The sequence below is a fragment of the Carex rostrata genome, chromosome 17, assembly GCF_964058835.1.
Source record: "Carex rostrata chromosome 17, lpCarRost1.2, whole genome shotgun sequence".
In the NCBI taxonomy this organism is placed as follows: Eukaryota; Viridiplantae; Streptophyta; class Magnoliopsida; order Poales; family Cyperaceae; genus Carex; species Carex rostrata.
This window is the reverse complement of record NC_135934.1, coordinates 502,967-522,624: the sequence shown is the minus strand read 5'-3', so window position 1 is coordinate 522,624 and position 19,658 is coordinate 502,967. Positions and strand designations below refer to the sequence as shown.

The 19,658-nt window shown below is 33.3% G+C and overlaps 2 protein-coding genes across 2 annotated transcripts; one reads left to right on the top strand and one right to left on the bottom strand.

Moving 5' to 3' along the window:
• Nucleotides 1–444: 444 nt before the first annotated feature.
• On the top strand, nucleotides 445–5,369 carry LOC144568773 (adenine nucleotide transporter BT1, chloroplastic/mitochondrial-like). The gene is made up of 4 exons (XM_078319159.1): nucleotides 445–1,340; nucleotides 1,628–1,789; nucleotides 2,152–2,427; nucleotides 4,992–5,369. The coding sequence occupies exons 1-4, from the start codon at nucleotides 807–809 to the stop codon at nucleotides 5,184–5,186; spliced, it is 1,167 nt and encodes a 388-aa protein (XP_078175285.1). The 5' UTR covers nucleotides 445–806; the 3' UTR covers nucleotides 5,187–5,369.
• A 485-nt stretch (nucleotides 5,370–5,854) lies between these two features.
• On the bottom strand, nucleotides 5,855–6,876 carry LOC144568429 (uncharacterized protein At2g34160-like). Its single transcript, XM_078318784.1, has 5 exons — nucleotides 6,663–6,876; nucleotides 6,528–6,576; nucleotides 6,354–6,416; nucleotides 6,205–6,269; nucleotides 5,855–6,107 (listed from the first exon to the last, which is right to left on the bottom strand). The coding sequence occupies exons 1-5, from the start codon at nucleotides 6,777–6,779 to the stop codon at nucleotides 6,015–6,017; spliced, it is 387 nt and encodes a 128-aa protein (XP_078174910.1). The 5' UTR covers nucleotides 6,780–6,876; the 3' UTR covers nucleotides 5,855–6,014.
• Nucleotides 6,877–19,658: the final 12,782 nt, after the last annotated feature.

Here is a 19,658-nt window from a genome sequence, read left to right as displayed (position 1 = left end):
TTTACTATTTCTATATATTATTAATTATTTAATTTTAGATGTGAATATTCTGAATTATTGCCGAATTCTAAGTTTTTTTCTAAAGGAGGGTCCTTTATTTGGAATAACAGGTAGGTACCTGTTATTCCGATCTCAACTGTTGAGATTGGCACATGAAAAAAATTAAAATGGTTAGAATCTGAATAACATGTTGAAGATTTATTTGGTGTGATTTGGCACATGAGTTGAGATGGAATGTTCATCTCCAGAGAATCCCAAAACCTGTATGTACTTTCATCGGTACTCTCCAGTACAGATACCATAGTGTATCTCCTTTTATCCCCCCAGCCCCAGCGCCTCTGCGGCTGTAACTTTCCCCAATTATTATCCCCAGCACCGCAAAAGCCCGAAAGGTGCCATTTTGGAGGGTAGATAAAGGTGCTCAATCAATTCCTCTTGCCAAGGCCCAAGGCCAAGGGTAAGGAATGCATCCCAAATTTATCCCCACCTAATTTCATTTTTTCTTCTTCCTTTCTCATGTTTTTCTTCTCACAGGTTTTTTATGGTAACAGTACCTTCTACCTACCAATTTCTCGTCTTTCGTAGTTTTAAGTTTCCCATCAAAATAAATTTGCATATCATTACATAACAAAACCATATTCGCCATTTTTTTTCCATACCTAGTGAATCTTTCTCTTCTAGTTCTCTCTTATCCAATTTTTTTAACCTTTATTGCCCCTCTGATTTTTGTCATATATTCAGCCTCAGCCGCCGTTTTTTTTCCTGTCTAATTTTGTTTGTGTGAAATTTGAAGTTAATAATTCGTCATGCCTCCCAAATCTTCTCTCCAATGCAACGCTTCCGTGTCTCTACAATCGTTAGAAAAGAATCATACTTGGTTCTTACCGATTCCAAACCCCGACCTCCCAATTCACCACGACAATTCCTCAACATGGAATTTCCAAGACGCCTTTTTTCCCCCTACTGGTCTCTTTTTTGCGAGTGTAAGTCAAATTGGATGCCAAACAATCGAAGCTTCACCGGGCACCACGTTATTGGGAGAAACAAGCCGAATGGAGCAAGCAAAACAAAAGAAGAGTAATAAAAAGGGAAGAATGAAGCTGAGAATCAAAGTTGGTAACCCCCATTTGAGGAGGCTGATTAGTGGGGCTGTAGCTGGGGCCCTGTCGAGGACAGCCGTTGCCCCACTGGAGACAATTCGAACTCATTTAATGGTGGGAAGCAATGGAAACTCTACGACGGAGGTGTTCCAGACTATCATGAGCACTGAGGGGTGGAAGGGGCTGTTCAGGGGTAATTTTGTCAATGTCATACGAGTTGCTCCTAGCAAAGCTATAGAGGTTTGGTTTGGTTTATTTATTTTTTTGGTTAATCAGACCCAATTTTTCTCAAGTAGCATTTGTCACATTATTGTGACAATCTAGTGATATTGTCGGTTACATATTGGCAACTTTGCAGTGAGTGACTTGTACATTGCAAACACAAAGTGAACCAATAATAAGATGAGCAAATTTAATCATTTTCAGTTTGACCCATTCTTGGTTTTGGGTGTAGTTTGCCACTGAAATTCAATTGAAGGAACATCTGAGTTGATTATTGTCTTCTGTCTTATTCAACGTGCATGCAGTTATTTGCGTTTGACACGGCAAACAAATTCTTGACACCAGAGAAAGGAGAAGCACCTAAGTTACCGGTCTCGCCTTCCCTTGTGGCTGGTGCATTGGCAGGCGTCAGTTCAACTCTATGCACTTATCCTTTGGAGCTGATCAAGACCCGACTAACTATTCAGGTCTGTCCATGAGAGTTTGTCTGATTTCAAACATTCCATTTTTCAGTTTTTTGCATCTGGCGATATATGTGTTAACTGAATTTGGGGTCTTTCCAGATTCCTTTGTTTAATTTCTTTTGAGGTGGGTGTGGGGTTTAGTTGGCGATTGGTTCAAATCTGATTCTGGGTCTGTAGATTTGTATGTTTTCTGGTTTGAGTGGGTTGCATAGGTGGGTTTTTAAGGTCGGATTTTGCTGCTTCTCAGTATGCAGCTTGTTAATGCCTATTTTTTCTGATAAAAGAAAGCCAAGAAATAGCCAGTTGGTGCTGAACTATTCTTCTTGCTTTTCTTAACTTTAGTTTTGTTGTATTTTATTGTGCAGAGAGAGGTTTATCGGAATTTCTTGCATGCATTTGTCAAGATAGTGCAGGAAGAAGGCCCCTCGGAGCTATACAGAGGCCTCACACCAAGTTTAATCGGTGTAATCCCATATGCAGCTACAAATTACTTTGCATATGACTCTCTCAAAAAGCTTTACCGTAAGACCTTCAAAAAACAAGAAATTAGTAATGTTGCAACTCTTCTTATTGGATCAGCTGCAGGAGCGATTTCTAGTACTGCAACTTTTCCTCTCGAGGTGGCACGGAAGCACATGCAGGTAGGCTACGCATTCTCATACAGATGAAATTTAATTTTAATTTTGTGAAAAAGTGGTATTTTTATATCCACCTTTTCATTAAAACGAAACTATCACAGAATTACACAATGTGAATTATTACAACCAGAGTCAAAAGGACCTCACCTGATCCTTGAAGCTGAAATCAAAACCCTACAAAACTCAATTCTTCTCCACATCCCAGCATGGAGAAAAAAATAACATCATTGACTTAACTGGCGCATTATATACTGGTCCATTATATGCCAATCTTGACACTTCTAACTCGTTTACTCACAATTTGGACCAGTACTAGATAAAAGATAAAACAAGCCATCATTCGCTAATGCACCAGCCTATTAGTTAATATATCCTTCTCAAGCTAGCAAAGCAACAGAAAAAGAAATGTAAATTGATAAGAGGGGCCACACTGCTACAATACCACTGGCTAAGCTTGCCCTTTGATAGGCTGTCTGCATTCCACCAAGTCTCTACCCATATCTGGTTCTGTACCAGTATCAACTGCACCTTCAAGCTGAGCAGTATATCTTCCAATGTGCAAGCATCAAAGCATGTACTTACCGCATCCAAGAAACTCCTCTAGAAATTCAGAATTGATGCGAGAAATAACCAAAGCTGCGAAGGATTTGCTAGATTTAGGTGTGCTGTTACCAAAACGCACCCTATTTTGTTCTATGCATACACACCATAAAGTAGCATTGAATATGGTCTCATAACATTTTCTGTTGATAGCTCTGAAACCTAGTATGGTTTTCCAGATGTCATGAACAGTAAAAAAAGGCATGCTACATTGGTTATATGGAGAGAGCCCATTGCCATCACTTCTTCATATGAGCATTTCACAATAAAATGATCGATATTTCAGCTTTACCACAAAATACACATTTTTTAGAGCCAATCCATATCTTTTTTGAGTAAAACATCTTTGGTAATGATCATTCCTTTAAAACAATCCAACAAAAAGCTTTGATCTTAGGAGGAATATTTGTTTTCCAAACACTTTAATATTTTTACCACTAACCCTAAAATTGAGAATATCATAGAGAAACTTCACTGTAAAGATGCCATTGGCATTCCATCTCCACAGTAAAACATCGTGGTTAACCTTTAAAGAATTAATCTCAGATATCATTGTTTTCGACTTAGCATATTCTTGGGCTAAATGCCCAGTTACTCTTTTTTAAAACTGTAATATAATCTCAGACCCTTCTAATTTAGAAGAGACTACACTTTAAATTTTTTACCACTAACCCTAAAATTGAGAATATCATAGAGAGACTTCACTGTAAAGATGCCATTGGCATTCCATCTCCACAGTAAAACATCATGGGTAACATTTAAAGAATTAATCTCAGATATCGTTGTTTTTGATTTAGCATTTTCTTGGCTAAACGCCCAGTTACATTTTTTTAAAACTGTAATATAATCTCAGACCCTTCTAATTTATATGAGACTGGTAAATTGATAACAAAATAAATAACAGGATGGAAAGGGTGGGCATAATTCCACCTCATCTATATTGCCAAAAAAAAATCTGTGCTTTGACCATTTCTAATCTGGACTCCGCAACCCAGATCTACAATAATCTTGTTCCCTTTTTTACCATTTTCTAGAAATGTGAAAGACTTTTAGACCTATGATTATATCTTCTGGATGTAATAGTTTTCCACCAGCTATTGTATGCGGGATCCTTAAATTTGAACCATTGACTTCCCAAGTAATGCTTTGTTCGTTTCTTCTAAATTTAATACTCTGATCCCTTTTGTTCTGGTCCTTTCTCTGCCAATAGATCGATGCCGCTTAGTTGCTTGAATGCCCGATTCACCACCAGATCTGATCTGTTAGGATCAGTTTGCGGCTTGACTGCCAGATCTACCACCTGATCGGGGTGGTTATGATTTGCTGTGATGCCTAGGAAGTGGAATATAAACACTCCCTTGCACGATACCCTCTTTTCTTTCACGTGAAGCAAATAACTAGATTTACACATAGGGTTTATATATGAAGACTGTTCTTAGATACTTTGAACAGTTTAGCAGACTCAGAGCATGTGCTGTGGATCTAGCATCCTGTTTCATATCAATTCGGTAAACCCCTTGACTGGGGTTCAATTCAAGAGTGAATTAATTTGTCTCCACCATTGGTGGGACCTCACTTGTGATTCACTTTGCTATAGCTATGCAGGACCATCCTCAGTAAGCTCTTGCACCACTTCCATGAGCTTTTGAGCAATAGAACCTCACCAAAAACAATGAAGCATGCTAAACTAATGCACAATAGGTTATATCTAAACTACAACTAACTATTGATTGTTTTTTTTCTGGTTTTTTCTTCTTCTCAATTTTGGCTCACAAAACAATGAAGTTTAATTTATTTTGTAAAACTGTGAAAGATACAAAATGCTTGTCATAACCTGGGAAGATTGCTTGTACACCTTCAGTTTATATTTTTGTTTAGTGCATTTGTTTGGTTTATATATTCTCAAAATCAAACTGAATACTGAAAAGTAAAAAAATAATATTCTATAATTATGTCAACCCTTGTAGGTAGGTGCAGTTGGAGGGAGACAAGTTTACAAGAACATGCTTCATGCACTTCTGAGTATTCTGGAAAAAGAAGGCATTGAGGGACTATACAAGGGATTGGGGCCGAGTTGCATGAAGCTGGTACCGGCTGCTGGTATCTCATTTATGTGCTACGAGGCATGCAAGAAGATTTTGGTTGATGAAGAGCAGAAATAGTGTTGCTTTGAGATGAGGATCTTATTTTCTAGAAATTTAGTTGTTTCAGTTTTTTTGGCATGACGTAGTTTCTTTCATTTATTAACAAATGCGTTTATCTCGGATTACCATCGTGAGCTATCAATTTTGGATGATTGCGAATATTCATAAAGTTAAACATTAATTTTAATTTGCTGGGTGTTGTTGTCCCTGCAATTTTATTTTAAACAATGGGGTTCAGTTCTTAGTTGAAGGATCAAAATCTGCTGCTATTCTTGTGCATGAACAGTATTCCTGTTATCTATGTTTTTCTAAATCTAGTTATTGAATTGTTTCGAAATGTGTGTACAGAAAAGTTGCTTTGAGATTCATTTCCGAAAAAAAAATTGAACAGTTGGATTCAAAAAAGCAAAGATAGCAGGTTAGTTGAATGTGCATGCTTCAGGCGTGGTTGTTAAATGCAGTAAAACTAATAAGCCTTCTGCCCGATGAAAACGAAAAAAGCTGAAGCGTATAAACTTAGTTGGCTGTGGACCTTAAAACATTCCGCATAAACTGAACATACATTGTACAAGCTTGTACACATTTTTATTATAAAATAAACTCAGCTCATGCCCATTTTAAAAGGGTTCAGAGAACATATAATATGTAGCTTACGCTTGAATCCTAACCTGCTATAAGTCACAACATACACAAAATTTCATTTCAGTACTGGAAAAAGTAAATTACACAGCGCATCCCTAGAGCTCAATTCTGGTAACACTGAACTCACCAGTATGCAAAAATGAAATCACACACACATAGAGCCCCCTGAACAGAGTAACAATTATAGTAACAAAATTTCCCTTTTTAACCCTGAACCTCAGCAGCAGCTTCCCTCTCTTGTGCACTCTTGGCCATCAGTTCATCAAAATTCTCAGTTTTACCAAGTGTAATCTCTATCTGGTCAATTATTGACAAAAAAAATAGAACAAAATTAGTCACAAACTACAATGTGAATAGTAATGAACAATCCAGAGAGATGCGTGTAGTATTTAACCTTTGCCTTCTGAATAGGTCGAGGCACTCTTTCATCTTTGATTTCAACAGTGGATGTCATTATCTCTGTAAGAACATACAAATAGAGGTCCCAAAATGAAAGTTTGAATTTTTTACATAACTATGAAATGTATAAAGAACAAAGCTTACTTCTTTCAATTGCAAAGCCATTATTCTTCAGAATCTCTGCCACTGATACCACAGTTGCAATGGCTGACGAAAAGTGATACAAAACAAATGTTACGTTGTTAGTAAGTCAGCTATTTAAGCCCTTGGTAACAGTATACCTCACTGAGGCTTAAAGAGAACAAAAAATATACATACCCATGCCAAGTGCAGAAAGCTCGACTTCAGCATACTGTAGCATATATCTCTGCAATACAAATTGAGAAAAAACCCAGCAATTAAAAACAATGGAAAACATAATTCATGTAACTGAAATTAGAGAGATTGAAAAACCTTAGCGAGGTTGACGTAGAAGAAGAGAGGCTTCTTGGTATTAGAGACCTGAATCCGATTTTTCTTTTGTGATTCAGCCATGGTCATCTTGTTAACCCCCTCCGTGATCGCCTCCATTGTTAGACTAGTTAGCTTTGCTCGGGGACTCGTTGGAGAATGGATATCAAGTACGGATAAACCCTAACCCTAACCCTAACCCGAACCCGAACCCGAGTAAGTAGTAACCGCCAGGAGAACGAGAACGAGAAGCGGAGAAAACTGAAAAGAAAAACCCCAATGCTCGGTTATGTTATACAATTGGGCCGGGTCGAATAATATAAAATCCGACCTGTTTTGTAGCATTACTGACTGGTTTCCAAGTAGAGGTCTAGAGGAGGAGGCTGTTACTGTCAGGCTGTCAAAATAGAATAGAAATAGCATGGCAATCTAGAGAGGTTTAGATTGGGCCGTCAAATAATAATCAGGTTCATGTCAATGTCATGTTGGGTCATGTCATTTTAGGTTTAACTTACTTCTGTTCTGCTTTGTGTGTCAATACTCAATACTCAATTCTGGTATTGGGCGTTATGGTTCGGATTTATATCGGTTTCAGATTTTGCTACTTCAGCTACTTGATTTATGAGATAAAAGAGTTCTATTAATTAGGTTCAAATTAGGCCAGTTGGAGAAATTTGGGTTCGGTTTTGTGTTGGATTTGATTTGATTGGGATAGAGGTCTACTTGGTATCTAGAGAGTAAGACAGCTTAGCCTTTTGAGTTCAATTTTGAATGATACAAAATTTTATAATTATTTTAAATATTAAGTAAATTTTTATATATTTTGTAGAACAATTGAGGGTGAGACATAACTTTATATTTTTTTTTAATCTCAAGTATAATTTTATAAATTATTTGAAAGAATTATATAAAAATAGAAGCATATTTAAAAAAAAAAATGAGCTACAAAGTGACAAGTATGATATGAAGTATCCCACCATGACACCACCATAGATATATTCAGGTTAAGATTTTTCTTAGATTGGAGACTATTTCAAATCAATTAAATTAATTACTACCTAATCCATATTTGAAACATTTAGATACTCTCCGTCCAGATCCCTTGTTAATAGAAAAATGTCAATATTTAAAAACATATTTTCATGCTCTCTGTCCAAATCTAATTTTAACAAAAAAATCTCAATATTAATGACTGATGCATATTTTTTACTTGCATATTTTTGTAATAGGTACTATAGTTCACAATAACTTGATGCTCATTCAAATAATGTGCTTCCTCTTCTAGATGGAGAGATATCAAACATGAGAAATCAATTTGATAAAAAACTCTTTCTAAATGCTGAAGAACGAAGACGCTTGATTGATGAATTTGCAAGATTTCAGTTCGGTTTTTAATCGGTTGATATATTTAATTGGTTCGTTTGTTTTTAATATACGACTTCGTTTGTCGCCATGATAAAAGAACAAAATTGGAAGATCACCATAAATCATTTGTCGCCATGAATTTGATTAATTGTATGATTTAAAATGGATAAATTTCGCATGTGAAAGGCTGGCAATGTCGCTTGAGATGTAATTTAATATACGACTTCGATCAATTACATCAATTTTGAGATTTTTTTTTAATCTTAATTAAAAATACATCATGATTTTTCATGACAATGACAACTATTGTCAAAGATCCAACTCTTATTTTTTTTATTGTAAAATTTGTTTGTAACTTTCTGACCTTCAAAGAAAAAAAAATCACTAAATTAATTCCTCTAATGCCAATTTAGTGTAATGAAGTATTTAATAAATTGGTATTCATATGCATATATTAATAATTAATTGTTCGGAATAAAATCATTCCAAAACTTGTTCACCTGTAAGATGTCATCACATGTATGAACTTTGTATAAAATATTCAGGAAATTTAAATAAAGTTTCCATTTTTTTGAATTATTTGTTCAAGATACTTAACAATACTCTATTTTTTTATTTTATTTTTGACAAAAGAGTTGGGAACCAATCCCTCAACATTCTAATATTTAAAAAAAAAAAAAAAATCCTCCAATCATATTTTAAACTTGAGATTTTCATTTTCTACATAAAAAATGTTATTTTATGCCACTAAATTAAAGACATGTTTTCTATCAATAATATCACTGAATAGGTAGAAAGAATAATTCTTCTTTATCATATATATATAATATAATGCCAACCGGTTACCAGTTCGGTACCTCATTTATCTATTCAAGTACTAATCGACTGATAATTATAAATAGAGAAAAGGTAATGTTTTCGAGCTACTACAGTCCTTCGAAAATCTCTGTGTATAAAAGTCTTCCCTTTTTAGCTTAGTTCTGACGCGTTTTCAACTGCCATAATTTCAAGTACAATATGTATGTTCACAGGATAATATGTGTATGTTCATAGGATAATATGTGTATGTTCACAGAAGGTGGTCCCCAACAGCTGTCATGCGTTTTTAACAGCTTTCACGCGTTTTCATCTGCAGAACATCCATTGAACTTGTTTATATGATTATTTTCATAGTATTACAGGATATAATGAACTTGTTTATAAAATTAGTGTAAAAAGTCCGAAAATTTTCAGAAGACTGAGGGCCGAGAACTGTTAGTTGCTTCCTTATAAATAAGTAGCAGTAAAGTATCTCCTAACTAATTGGCCATTAATTAACAGGTTGTTGCATCTCTGTGGGAACTGTGTACTGATATCTACCGCGTCATTGCCAGCTCAATTCCATCTCTCTCTCACTATAAAATATAAATTAATTATAAAAATGAGCTGGAAACTTAATTAGATTCCCATACTTATCATTGGCTTCTCCTGCAGACGTCCACTCAAAATTGAAAAAGTCAATTCTCTAACACCATGTTTGGTTTGGTTTGGTTGTGTCCTAAACTGTAGAATAAGGAGTTTAGTCCTCGTTATTCCATCAAACGAATATTAATTGAATTAGACTAAGATGATATAAGTTGATCTTTAAGCCGATCTAAATTAAACCACTCCATATAGTGGTTTAATTTTATTACACGTCGTGGTCTAACTCGAATAATTATAATAATATATTATTACTATATAATTATATAATTAATATCTTATATTGTTAATATATTAAATAATTATTATAATAATATATTAATATTATGAGGGGAATCTGATTACTACAATTTTGAGTTACCATAATCATTTTCTACATTTTCAAATTCCAATTCATCGATCTAAACTATTCAACATGATCTCCACAATAAAATGTGCTTCTAGATCAAATTTTACATTTTTTGAATTTTTGTACTATTTGTTAAGATGGGTACAAAATTCAAATTGTCTGAATTTAACTAGTTTTTGTAAAATATATACTTATTAAGGTCTTAAGATGGGATATCTTTACTGTATTTTGCATGACCGACGTGTTCAGTGCCTATTCGGGGGTAATGTGGGGGTAGTATTATTTGAGCTTCGAGATTTGTGCAGAACGTATTGGAACGTTGAGAATTTTCAAAAAGTGACGCAAAATATGAGATATCTGAGAGGATGGGAATTCAAATTATGTACGAGGTTTGATAATCATTCTTAATTAATTTATGAATTTATCTCTGAACGTCTTGTATAAATCTTTGATATATGTATCTTAATTAAACTGTATATTTAATTGTGTGTTGTATTGATAGATGTACACTAGCTAACTGCGCGCTGCTGATGCATATTTATGTATTTTAGTTAAAATAAAATTATTGACTGTTGTCACTCATGCAGATTAAAATGACAATTAATTTTGTCATCTCTTCTTCTTTCATAGGAAAATTAAATAAAAAAATAATTGTCTAGTCATCCTCTGACCTGACCTGACCAATTAATTAATATTGTGTTTGGCTCTTACGTACCAAATCTAGAATCATAAAAAACAAATAAATTAAAGCCAAACTAAGATGCACAGGCACAGCACAGCACAGCACATGCATGCATTGCAGGGTGGGTAGTCACTCACATGGCCGCTCCCAATTCCCATCGGTTAATTAAGCGAATAAAGACTCCTCATTCTAATTCTAATATATATATATTACATATATATAGTTGGTGCATTGAATGAAGCCAAAACTACTTTGTTAAACTCTTTATCCGGTTTCAATTTCCTATTTTCCTCTGGATATATATATAATTCAATGGAAGGTTTAATTTATTTCTCAACAAAAATAAAAAATATATATTTACGCCAACTTCCGAAATAACCACCCTATAATCTATATCTATATATAGGACTTCCAGCTCAGTTGCAGTTGTTATAAATTGAGTCATGGGTTGAAATAATAATTGCAAATTTAGAAATAAATAAAAACAAAATTGAACGTGAGGGTCTTCAATTAGAAAAATAAGCTGCAGGTTACCAATCAATAATTAGGTATTCATTTCAACAAATTTTCTCCTAATATATATAATGTCACACAGGTTAATTATATATTGATGTCGTAAAATATTACAAACTCATCATACTTTTTATTTTATTTTTATTTAATATTTTAAATTAAATATTTTAAATTTTAAATTATTAACCTTGTTCATATTAATTATAAGAGATACTTTTACATAAAATTTTATTTATTTATACTCAAAATGTTATCCGAGTACCTAATTAATTATCTATCCCGATCGAATTAGGCACGTTTGCAAATTAAAACTAGGAATGATCTGTTGATTTGTTTTGGGTCTTTTCCAAAGGTACTTATCACTTATATAAATGTTAATTTAGTGGGTCCAGGAAACAAGGTTGATTTTTTGGGAGATTTGGATTTTTGAGTAGGTCCCTTTCTTTACACACACACATATATGTGTGTGTATGTCATTGTCAGATGTGAGGCATCTATATGAACCAAGCTTCTAAATAGCGTTTATAGCGGTGTAGCGGGGAGACAAAAAAAAAAAGCTTTAGCGAAAGCTATTATAAATAGCATTTTTTTATTTCAAAAATTATATTTTATATTTCTACTAATAGTAATAAGAGTGATGCTTCTATGGACATAAGGGCCTATTTGTAAAATGAATATATTTTTATTTTCAAAGTTCAAACAGCCGATCCGAACCGTTCATCTTGTTCTCCATATTAATATATCTTTGGAGACCAAATTTTACATTTTTCTGAATTTATTTACTATTTATTAAGATGGGTATAAAAAATATCAAATTCAGACCATTGAATTTTGTACCCATCTTAATAAATAGTAAAAAAAATCAGAAAAATGTAAAATTTGGTCTCCAAGCACATATTAATATAGAGAACAAGATGAACGGTTCGGATCGACTGTTTGAACTTTAAAAATAAAAATATGTTCATTTTACAAATAGGTCCTTATGTCCATAGAAGGCTTTGCCTAGTAAAAATGTCTCATCAAGAAAAAAAATATCAAATTAATTAAGAAGTTCTAATATTATTTATATTAAACCAATACAAAGTTCAAATTGTCATTCAAAATATCCCTAATTCAAAAACTATCGATATATTTTATATTCAAAATATATCACTACCATATATTAATGCATGATACAAAATTTAATTGATATAGCGGTATAGCCCGCACATGTTCCATTGTATTGATATAGCTTAATAAAGTAAAAAAAAAAAACCAATCTAGATATTAAGACCCATTAAAATTGCAAAATCATGTTTTCAGAAAAAAAAATTGCAAAATCATAACCCATATAGCATAGCGGACCGCTATTGCCGCTACGCGCTATAGCGGACCGCTATTACCGCTATAGCGGTCGTAGCTTGATTAGCGCAGTTTTAGCCCGTAGCTTAGCTTTCTGGGTCCAAAACCGCTATAGCGGCGCTATAGCTTCGCTATAGCTAGCTATTTAGAAGCTTGATATGAACATTCACTATAGCTTACAGTCAACAAATAACTGACACTGTTATCTAATTTAATGTTACGTTTAATCAATGATTTGATCCTATCTCTTCTTGTTTCGTTCTTCGTTTCTCATCTCTACACAGGAACGGATATGATGAGACAAAATTTAAAGATAAAACATAATTTTTTTTTTATCTTTTTAAATGTCAAAGTATATATATTTTTTATAATTTGTTACGAGAAAATCACAGGGATAAAAATATATTTTTAGAACCTTTTTAAGTGAGAGGTAGCAAGTGCTACCTTCTAATTAATCACATGTGGATGGTTAATTTCGTCCTACATATATATATATATATATCTCCTCTCATGTGATTCAAAACATCAACCATGAGGGGTAGGAGATAGAAAAATAATATGAAATTACATTATTAGCCTTAGGGGTGGCAACGAATCGAACTTATCCTAGGTTTGAGTTTGGTTTGAATAAGATTCGAACCGAACCTGGTTTGATTCGTTTCGAATCGAACCCATTTCGAATCGAATTAATTGCAAACTACACATTTTTCGAATCGAACCACGAACTAAATTATTTTTTAGCAGGCCTAGTTATACCGCTAGTTTATACATTAATTTTTTTTTCTCGCGGGACAAAATTCACATGGCTTTCTTTTACCAATATGAAATGAGTGTTTTTATGTTGAAAAATTGTTCATGAAAAAATATATCACAACAAATAATCGTAAAAAGAGGATTAAGTATAAGAACTGAAATATGCACTAAAACAAGTAATCGTACCTCGAGTGCTCACTCAATTAAACCCTCGATCGGACCATCTAATGAAGTGAGAATTCGAAAGGTAGAGAAGGCGGAGGAGAGACGGCCGAAGAGAGAGGAGAGACAGTCGTCTAGGCCGAAGAGAGGAGTGACGGCCGGAGAGACAGCCAGTTGCCGAGAGCGTCGGCTAGGTTTTAGAGCGAGAGGGAGAGTGAGTTAGGGAGAGACGGAGAGAGAACTAGGTTATTGAGATTTGAGAGCGAGGGAGCGTCGGCTAAGTTAAATTATGACTCTCTATTTTGGATTTTAATTTCATCAGGTAAATGAACGGCCGATGTTATTATGACATTCGAATCATAAAAGTTTGCGAACTCATTTCGATCGAACCATGCTAGGTTTGAGTTTGGTTTGAATTAATTTCAAACCGAACCTGGTTTGGTTCGTTTCAATTCGAACTCATTTCGAATCGAATTAAACTCGAATCAAACCCGAATCGAATCACAAACTACGAATATTTTTTGCCAGCCCTAATTAGCCTCCTTTATAAATAAAATTATATTATTATTTTTTATTGAGTCCTTCAATCTTAATTTTTTATTTCTGCCTCTAACATCAACCATACGATTATATACGAACATTAATAATTTAATGATAAAGCTGGTACATCAACTTAGATAGCTTAGATGGAGCAAGAAATTGGCTTAATTATCATTAAAAAAGAGCCGTATCCGATCCGTTTGCACCCCTAGTGCCAACTCATATGCAAAACATGCATCTCCTCACATGGAATTGGAAGAGTACAAGTTCATCAAACAGCCAGTGGCACGTACTATTTCTTTATATAATATTAGACAAAATGGGCAAGTCGATCTGCAACTAGCAAATCACATGTTATATATAATATTAAGAGTGAGTCTATGGTACTATGCATATTACGATTTGGCACCGTGCTACGGCTCTATATTCGAGTTTTCAAATCTTAACGGTCGATCCGAACCGTTTATCTTGTTCTCCATATTAATATGTGTTTGGAGACCAAATTTTACATTTTTTGAAATTTTTTTACTATTTTTTTAAATTTATTGAAAATCACTGTTTTTGGATGGTCCAGAATTTTCAGATCAAGTGATTTTCTAAATATCTAAAAAAATAGTAAAAAAATTTAAAAAAATATAAAATTTGGTCTCCAAATACATATTAATATGGAGAACAAGATGAACGATTCAGATCGACCGTTAGAATTTGAAAGCTCGAATATAGAGCCGTAGCACGGTGCCAAATCGTAATATGCATAGTACCATAGACTCACTCTAATATTAATTATAATAAACAACATGTTATATCATCCACAATTCCACATCAACCAACTTATCCATGATTGAAGCTACTGACACCAAATATATAGCAATTTGATTAAACCCTTTCAATTAATTATATATTTAAAATTTAAAATTATATATAGTTGCAACAGTTAATGGTTCGACTCATTGAATTAGTAGGATGTTGCCAGCAAGTTATCTTTCATTTGTCTCTGCCAATTTCTCAAAAAAAAAAAAAAGTTATCTTTCATTTTCTAAAATCAACTTGCTCATGGAAATTAATTATATATGTACCGTGTACTACAGCGAAATGTAGATTTCACGTATGCATCAACGTATACTAACAAAGGCATACCTATCCTCTTCACAAGTAGAACATTAATGAACTTATTAACGTCTTCGTAAATTTTCACATTCATAAGTGGTGCTTATTAGAATTAGCTTTTGGTCTATTGACAAATACAATATTTCTTGTATAAAAGATCGTAGATTCGATATCTTGATTTATGAGAGCAAAGCCGGTCCTAAAGATTTTGAAATTCAGGACGGGAGAAAAATTTGGGTCCTTTATATGTATAATTTTTTTATGAGACCGGCTAATACGTTTTCATAAGTACTTCAACACCATATGTTTATAAGTTATTTTTTGCATTTTCAAAGTCCAAAAAGTCGATCTGAACTGTTCAACATGATATCCATATTAAAACATGCTTGGAGACCAACTTTTATATTTTTTAAAACTTTTTTACTATTTTTTAAGATAGGTAGAAATTATGTTGATTCAGAAGACCATAAAAAAACAATACTTTTGTACCTACCTTTAAGAAAAAGTAAAAAAATAAAAAAAAATGTAAAATTTGGTCTCCAAGTACATTTTAATATGGATATCATGCTGAACAGTTTGAATCGACTATTTGGACTTTCAAAACGCAAAAACAACTTATAAGTATATGGTATTGAAGTACTTATGGAAGCATATTATATATTAGCCAGTCTAATTTTTTATTAATATGCTAATAAGTCATACCTATTTATAGAAAAAATCGAGCATTTTATATATACAAAATTTGAACCTTAATATTTTATTTATTTTTAATATATACATATTATTATTTTTTTGATATATACAAACTAGATTTTTTTTTTTGAGCCCCTTGAATCTTAGGGTCCGGAGCGGTCGTCTTGAGTGCCCTGCATCAGAGTCGGCCATGTATGAGAGATCTCTCATAAATATTAAATTAGTTAAGTGACTTGATCTTCAACTTTATTTAAAAAATAATTGATGCCTATTCATACAAGTGATATGCTAATTACAAAGACGGAACCGGAAAACAAAAATTGAAAGGGTGAATAACTCCGACATTTTTATTTATATCAATTTTCTAAAATATTTTATTAAAAATAACTAGGTTTTAGGGTTTTTTTTTAAAATACCCAAGTCGCCAGAATTATCTGCGACTTGGTTTTTTTTTTGTGCTGTTTTGCACTATAAATACTGGAGAAACTCTCTCCTCCCTCACAAATTTAGCAGCGCCACACGGAGGAAGAGAGGAAGAGAAAGAGAGAAGGATAAGGCTAAATCAAGTTTTTTTTTTCTGCAACTATTAACTACTGTTTACAACTATTCAATACTGTTAACAACTGTTCACTACTATTCACTGCTGTTCACAACTGTTCATGACTGTTCACTACTGTTGACAATTGTTCACAACTGAAATCAGTAAACTAACAAAATATTTACCATTTACGAATGTAGTTTATTGACCATGTCTATTGGAATTTCAATACATTTTGGAGGGAAGTTCATAACTGACTAGTATGGGGTACGTTACTCCAAATCTCCAGTAAATATGTATTGGATTGATGAAAATTTCTCATCTGAGAAGTTGCAATTGCTTATTTAAGAAGTGAGCGGCTACAATAGGAATAATTGAGACTTGGAAATAATAAGTCGAATGGTCCAAGCAGGAAGGTATGTCAGAATCACATTGGGAGATGACAGGACATTGAGAGGTCTGATCACGTGGGTTGTGAGGTCCGGCGATGGTGGCTTTGAAGTTTTTGCCTGCAAAATTTACAGAGAGTCAAAGCTGGAAGTTTAGTCCAAAATTCGGTTACAGAAAATTATCAACCAAATTATAAACCACACACTCCTTTATTCGTACCCGGACCAATGCCAGTACCAGAACCAGAAATATACAGTAATTCACTTCAATCTCCACCTTTTATCCCACCCCAACCATAATCTCCACCTTTTATCCCACTTATATCCTAGTATGGGAGTCCTTCATCCTTAGCTGGGCCTGAACCAAATCCTTACCCCAGACCGCCACTAGTATAGGAAGATCTAACCGAGTCGGAATTTAATTAATTTATGAACGAGGTACTGTAGGAGAATTTACAAACTGGAGATGAATGGGGGGGGGGGGGGGGGGGGGGGAGGGGGGGGAGGGAGGAGACTGGGACACTAATGATGAAGAAGATGATTTTAATGCAATAGATGACACATAACCCAGTGTGAGGTAAGATAGAAATATGCCGTTAAGTGGCCGTTTTGAGACTCACCCTTTCGTAAATTTCAATGACACATCTGCTTTTAAAGAAGCAGATGTTTCTTAATATGGTCATTGGATTGAATACAGGGGTGAGCTCGCAAAAAAATAAATACTTAGAAAACAAAGAGCAACTGACGAAGAAGATCAGAGAGTATCATGTTGGCAAGAACCAAGAGATATATACGAAGAGAAGTGATAGATCCCGGCTGGAAGTTAAATGTAACACTTCGGGTTGTCGTTTCATTCTTAAGGCAAGAACAACAAATTATATAGATGCATGGGTGATAACTGAGCAAGACACGCCTCACACATGCACGTCTGAGTACTCCAGGACCGACCATGCACAACTCACAGCATCAATCATCGAGAGTAGCATTAAGAAAAACCAACTATGAGCATCCAAAGTGTGACAAACGGCGTGAGGGTTAATTATAACAGTATAACCCCCAAGTACAACTGACTTTGGAGGGGTTGTGAGTTTGCAATAACATATTTTAATATAGATATCATGTTGAATGGTTTGGATCGACTATTTAGACTCTGAAAATTATAAAAACGAATTGTTTTAAGATGTTGTAACTTACAAATGTTGTAAGTAGATCGATCCCTCCTCTAAATAATTATTCATATTTGTATTAATTAATATCCACACAAATAGATATTCAAAAGTTTATTAACATACTTATACATATACATATAATTAGGTGTATTCATATACAAATTCGCTTTAAAATATATTGAAACTGTATATATATTTAAATAGCTGAATTTGCAAATATTCAAATACAGAATAAAACACAGACATATAATATAATATATAATCCGTACATTCGAACCCCTAGCCGTGCTTACCGAATGAATATCTTAATGACTACAGGTAAAGGTTAATTTACTGCCAATTAATGTAATTTATTTTATCCTAACTTAATTGAAGAGATTGTACGTTTTGTCACGGACTATACTATTTCTGATCGATGTACCGTGACACGTTATACACGCCGGGAGTATCGTGACAATATGTTTGGTATCTACTCTAGCGTTCAAATTAGGCGCCTTTTTTTTATATTGTTTTTCCTTTTATTTTCGGCCGGATGTACATTAATTTTCAATCGGTTAAAGAACCAGCTATATCCTATCCTCTAAGAAAACATTAAATTAAGGGCTCCAAGGACCGAGGTCCAAGGATATATTAAAGGGAATTATTAATTACTTTCTATTTTAATTGGAATAATTATCATCCACAAAATCTTATTCAAACACATGCATTATATATTTAACATCTCTGACGTCAGAGATTTTAATTAAGATGTTAACTGATGGCAAAGGAGGAATACTGCCAAAATTTTTGTTTTCTTTTCTCCATTTGGATTTTCTATAACAATTTCTAATGAGCTCTTCAGAAAATACAAGCCATAACAAAATAAGAGAGAATTAGTACTAATTTCATTACATAAATTTCTAGAATGGAGTAACATGCATGATTAATTAATCATGGATTTTCTCTCTACTTGAATTTTCTACAACAAAATTTAGTGAAGTTTCAATGTTTAATTCCTTTGCCAAAGCAAATCTAAATAATGTAATTTAAACCTACCACAAACAAATGAACAGCAATTACATGGTAATGGAATTAAAAACATGACACTTCTCATAGAGACAATATTATATTTCTTTGTAAAAATAGTATTTTAGTTTTGAATTATTAAAAAACATCATCCATTTATTATGAATTTACGATTTGATTTTATGTCTAAATTTATGTGGAATACATGTTATTACCAATTTGGTTAATATTTGTGAATGATAAGCCATGCTATGAGTATTTGCTTGTGATGTTTAGGAAATCAAATTAATTTGTACTAGCTAGCTAGGTTTCAAGTTTGGAAAATAAATTTATACGTAAATAAAGTTAATTTGACAGAACAAGTTTTTACAAAGTCACACTTGATAAAACAAATTTGAACATGATTCACACTTGATTAAACACTTGATAAAACCACTATTAAAATATGTGTTTTGTTGCTCTATTAATTTTTTTTAAAGAATTATTAGAACTTTCTGAAAGCAATATTAAGACTTGTTAAAAGTAAAATTAAGACATGAAAAATTCACTGTTAAGTTTCTTTGAAAGTGCTATTAAGATTTGTTAAAATAACTATTAAGACTTGTTATAAACACTATCAAGACTTACAATGTGCGGTATAAAATTTTGGAAAAGAAAAGAAATAGTAATACGAATATAACTCAAAAGTATTTTACCGTGGATCTCATTTGAAAAAGAAAATTCAGTAGAATACATTCGTAGTTTTAAATTTGCAAAATTCTCGACAATTCGTTGGAAAAATTGATGAAAATAATCAGAGAAAAAAAAAGAGTGAGTGAAAGAAAAATTTCATTTTTGTTGACGTAGAGACAAATTGAGAGAAAAAATAGTTGTCACTATTAAGACTTTTGCAAAACACTATTAAGATTAGAATATTCAGCATTAATTTTCTT

Bases quoted from the DNA above. Each gene is read 5' to 3' on its own strand.
- LOC144568773 (XM_078319159.1), top strand. From the start codon at position 807: ATGCCTCCCAAATCTTCTCTCCAATGCAACGCTTCCGTGTCTCTACAA. The intron at 1,790-2,151 runs GTCTGTCCATGA...TTTATTGTGCAG, and splicing joins AGACCCGACTAACTATTCAG to AGAGAGGTTTATCGGAATTT. The intron at 2,428-4,991 runs GTAGGCTACGCA...CAACCCTTGTAG, and splicing joins TGGCACGGAAGCACATGCAG to GTAGGTGCAGTTGGAGGGAG.
- LOC144568429 (XM_078318784.1), bottom strand. From the start codon at position 6,779: ATGGAGGCGATCACGGAGGGGGTTAACAAGATGACCATGGCTGAATCA. The intron at 6,577-6,662 runs GTTTTTCAATCT...TTTGTATTGCAG, and splicing joins TCTACGTCAACCTCGCTAAG to AGATATATGCTACAGTATGC. The intron at 6,108-6,204 runs GTTAAATACTAC...ATAATTGACCAG, and splicing joins GACCTATTCAGAAGGCAAAG to ATAGAGATTACACTTGGTAA.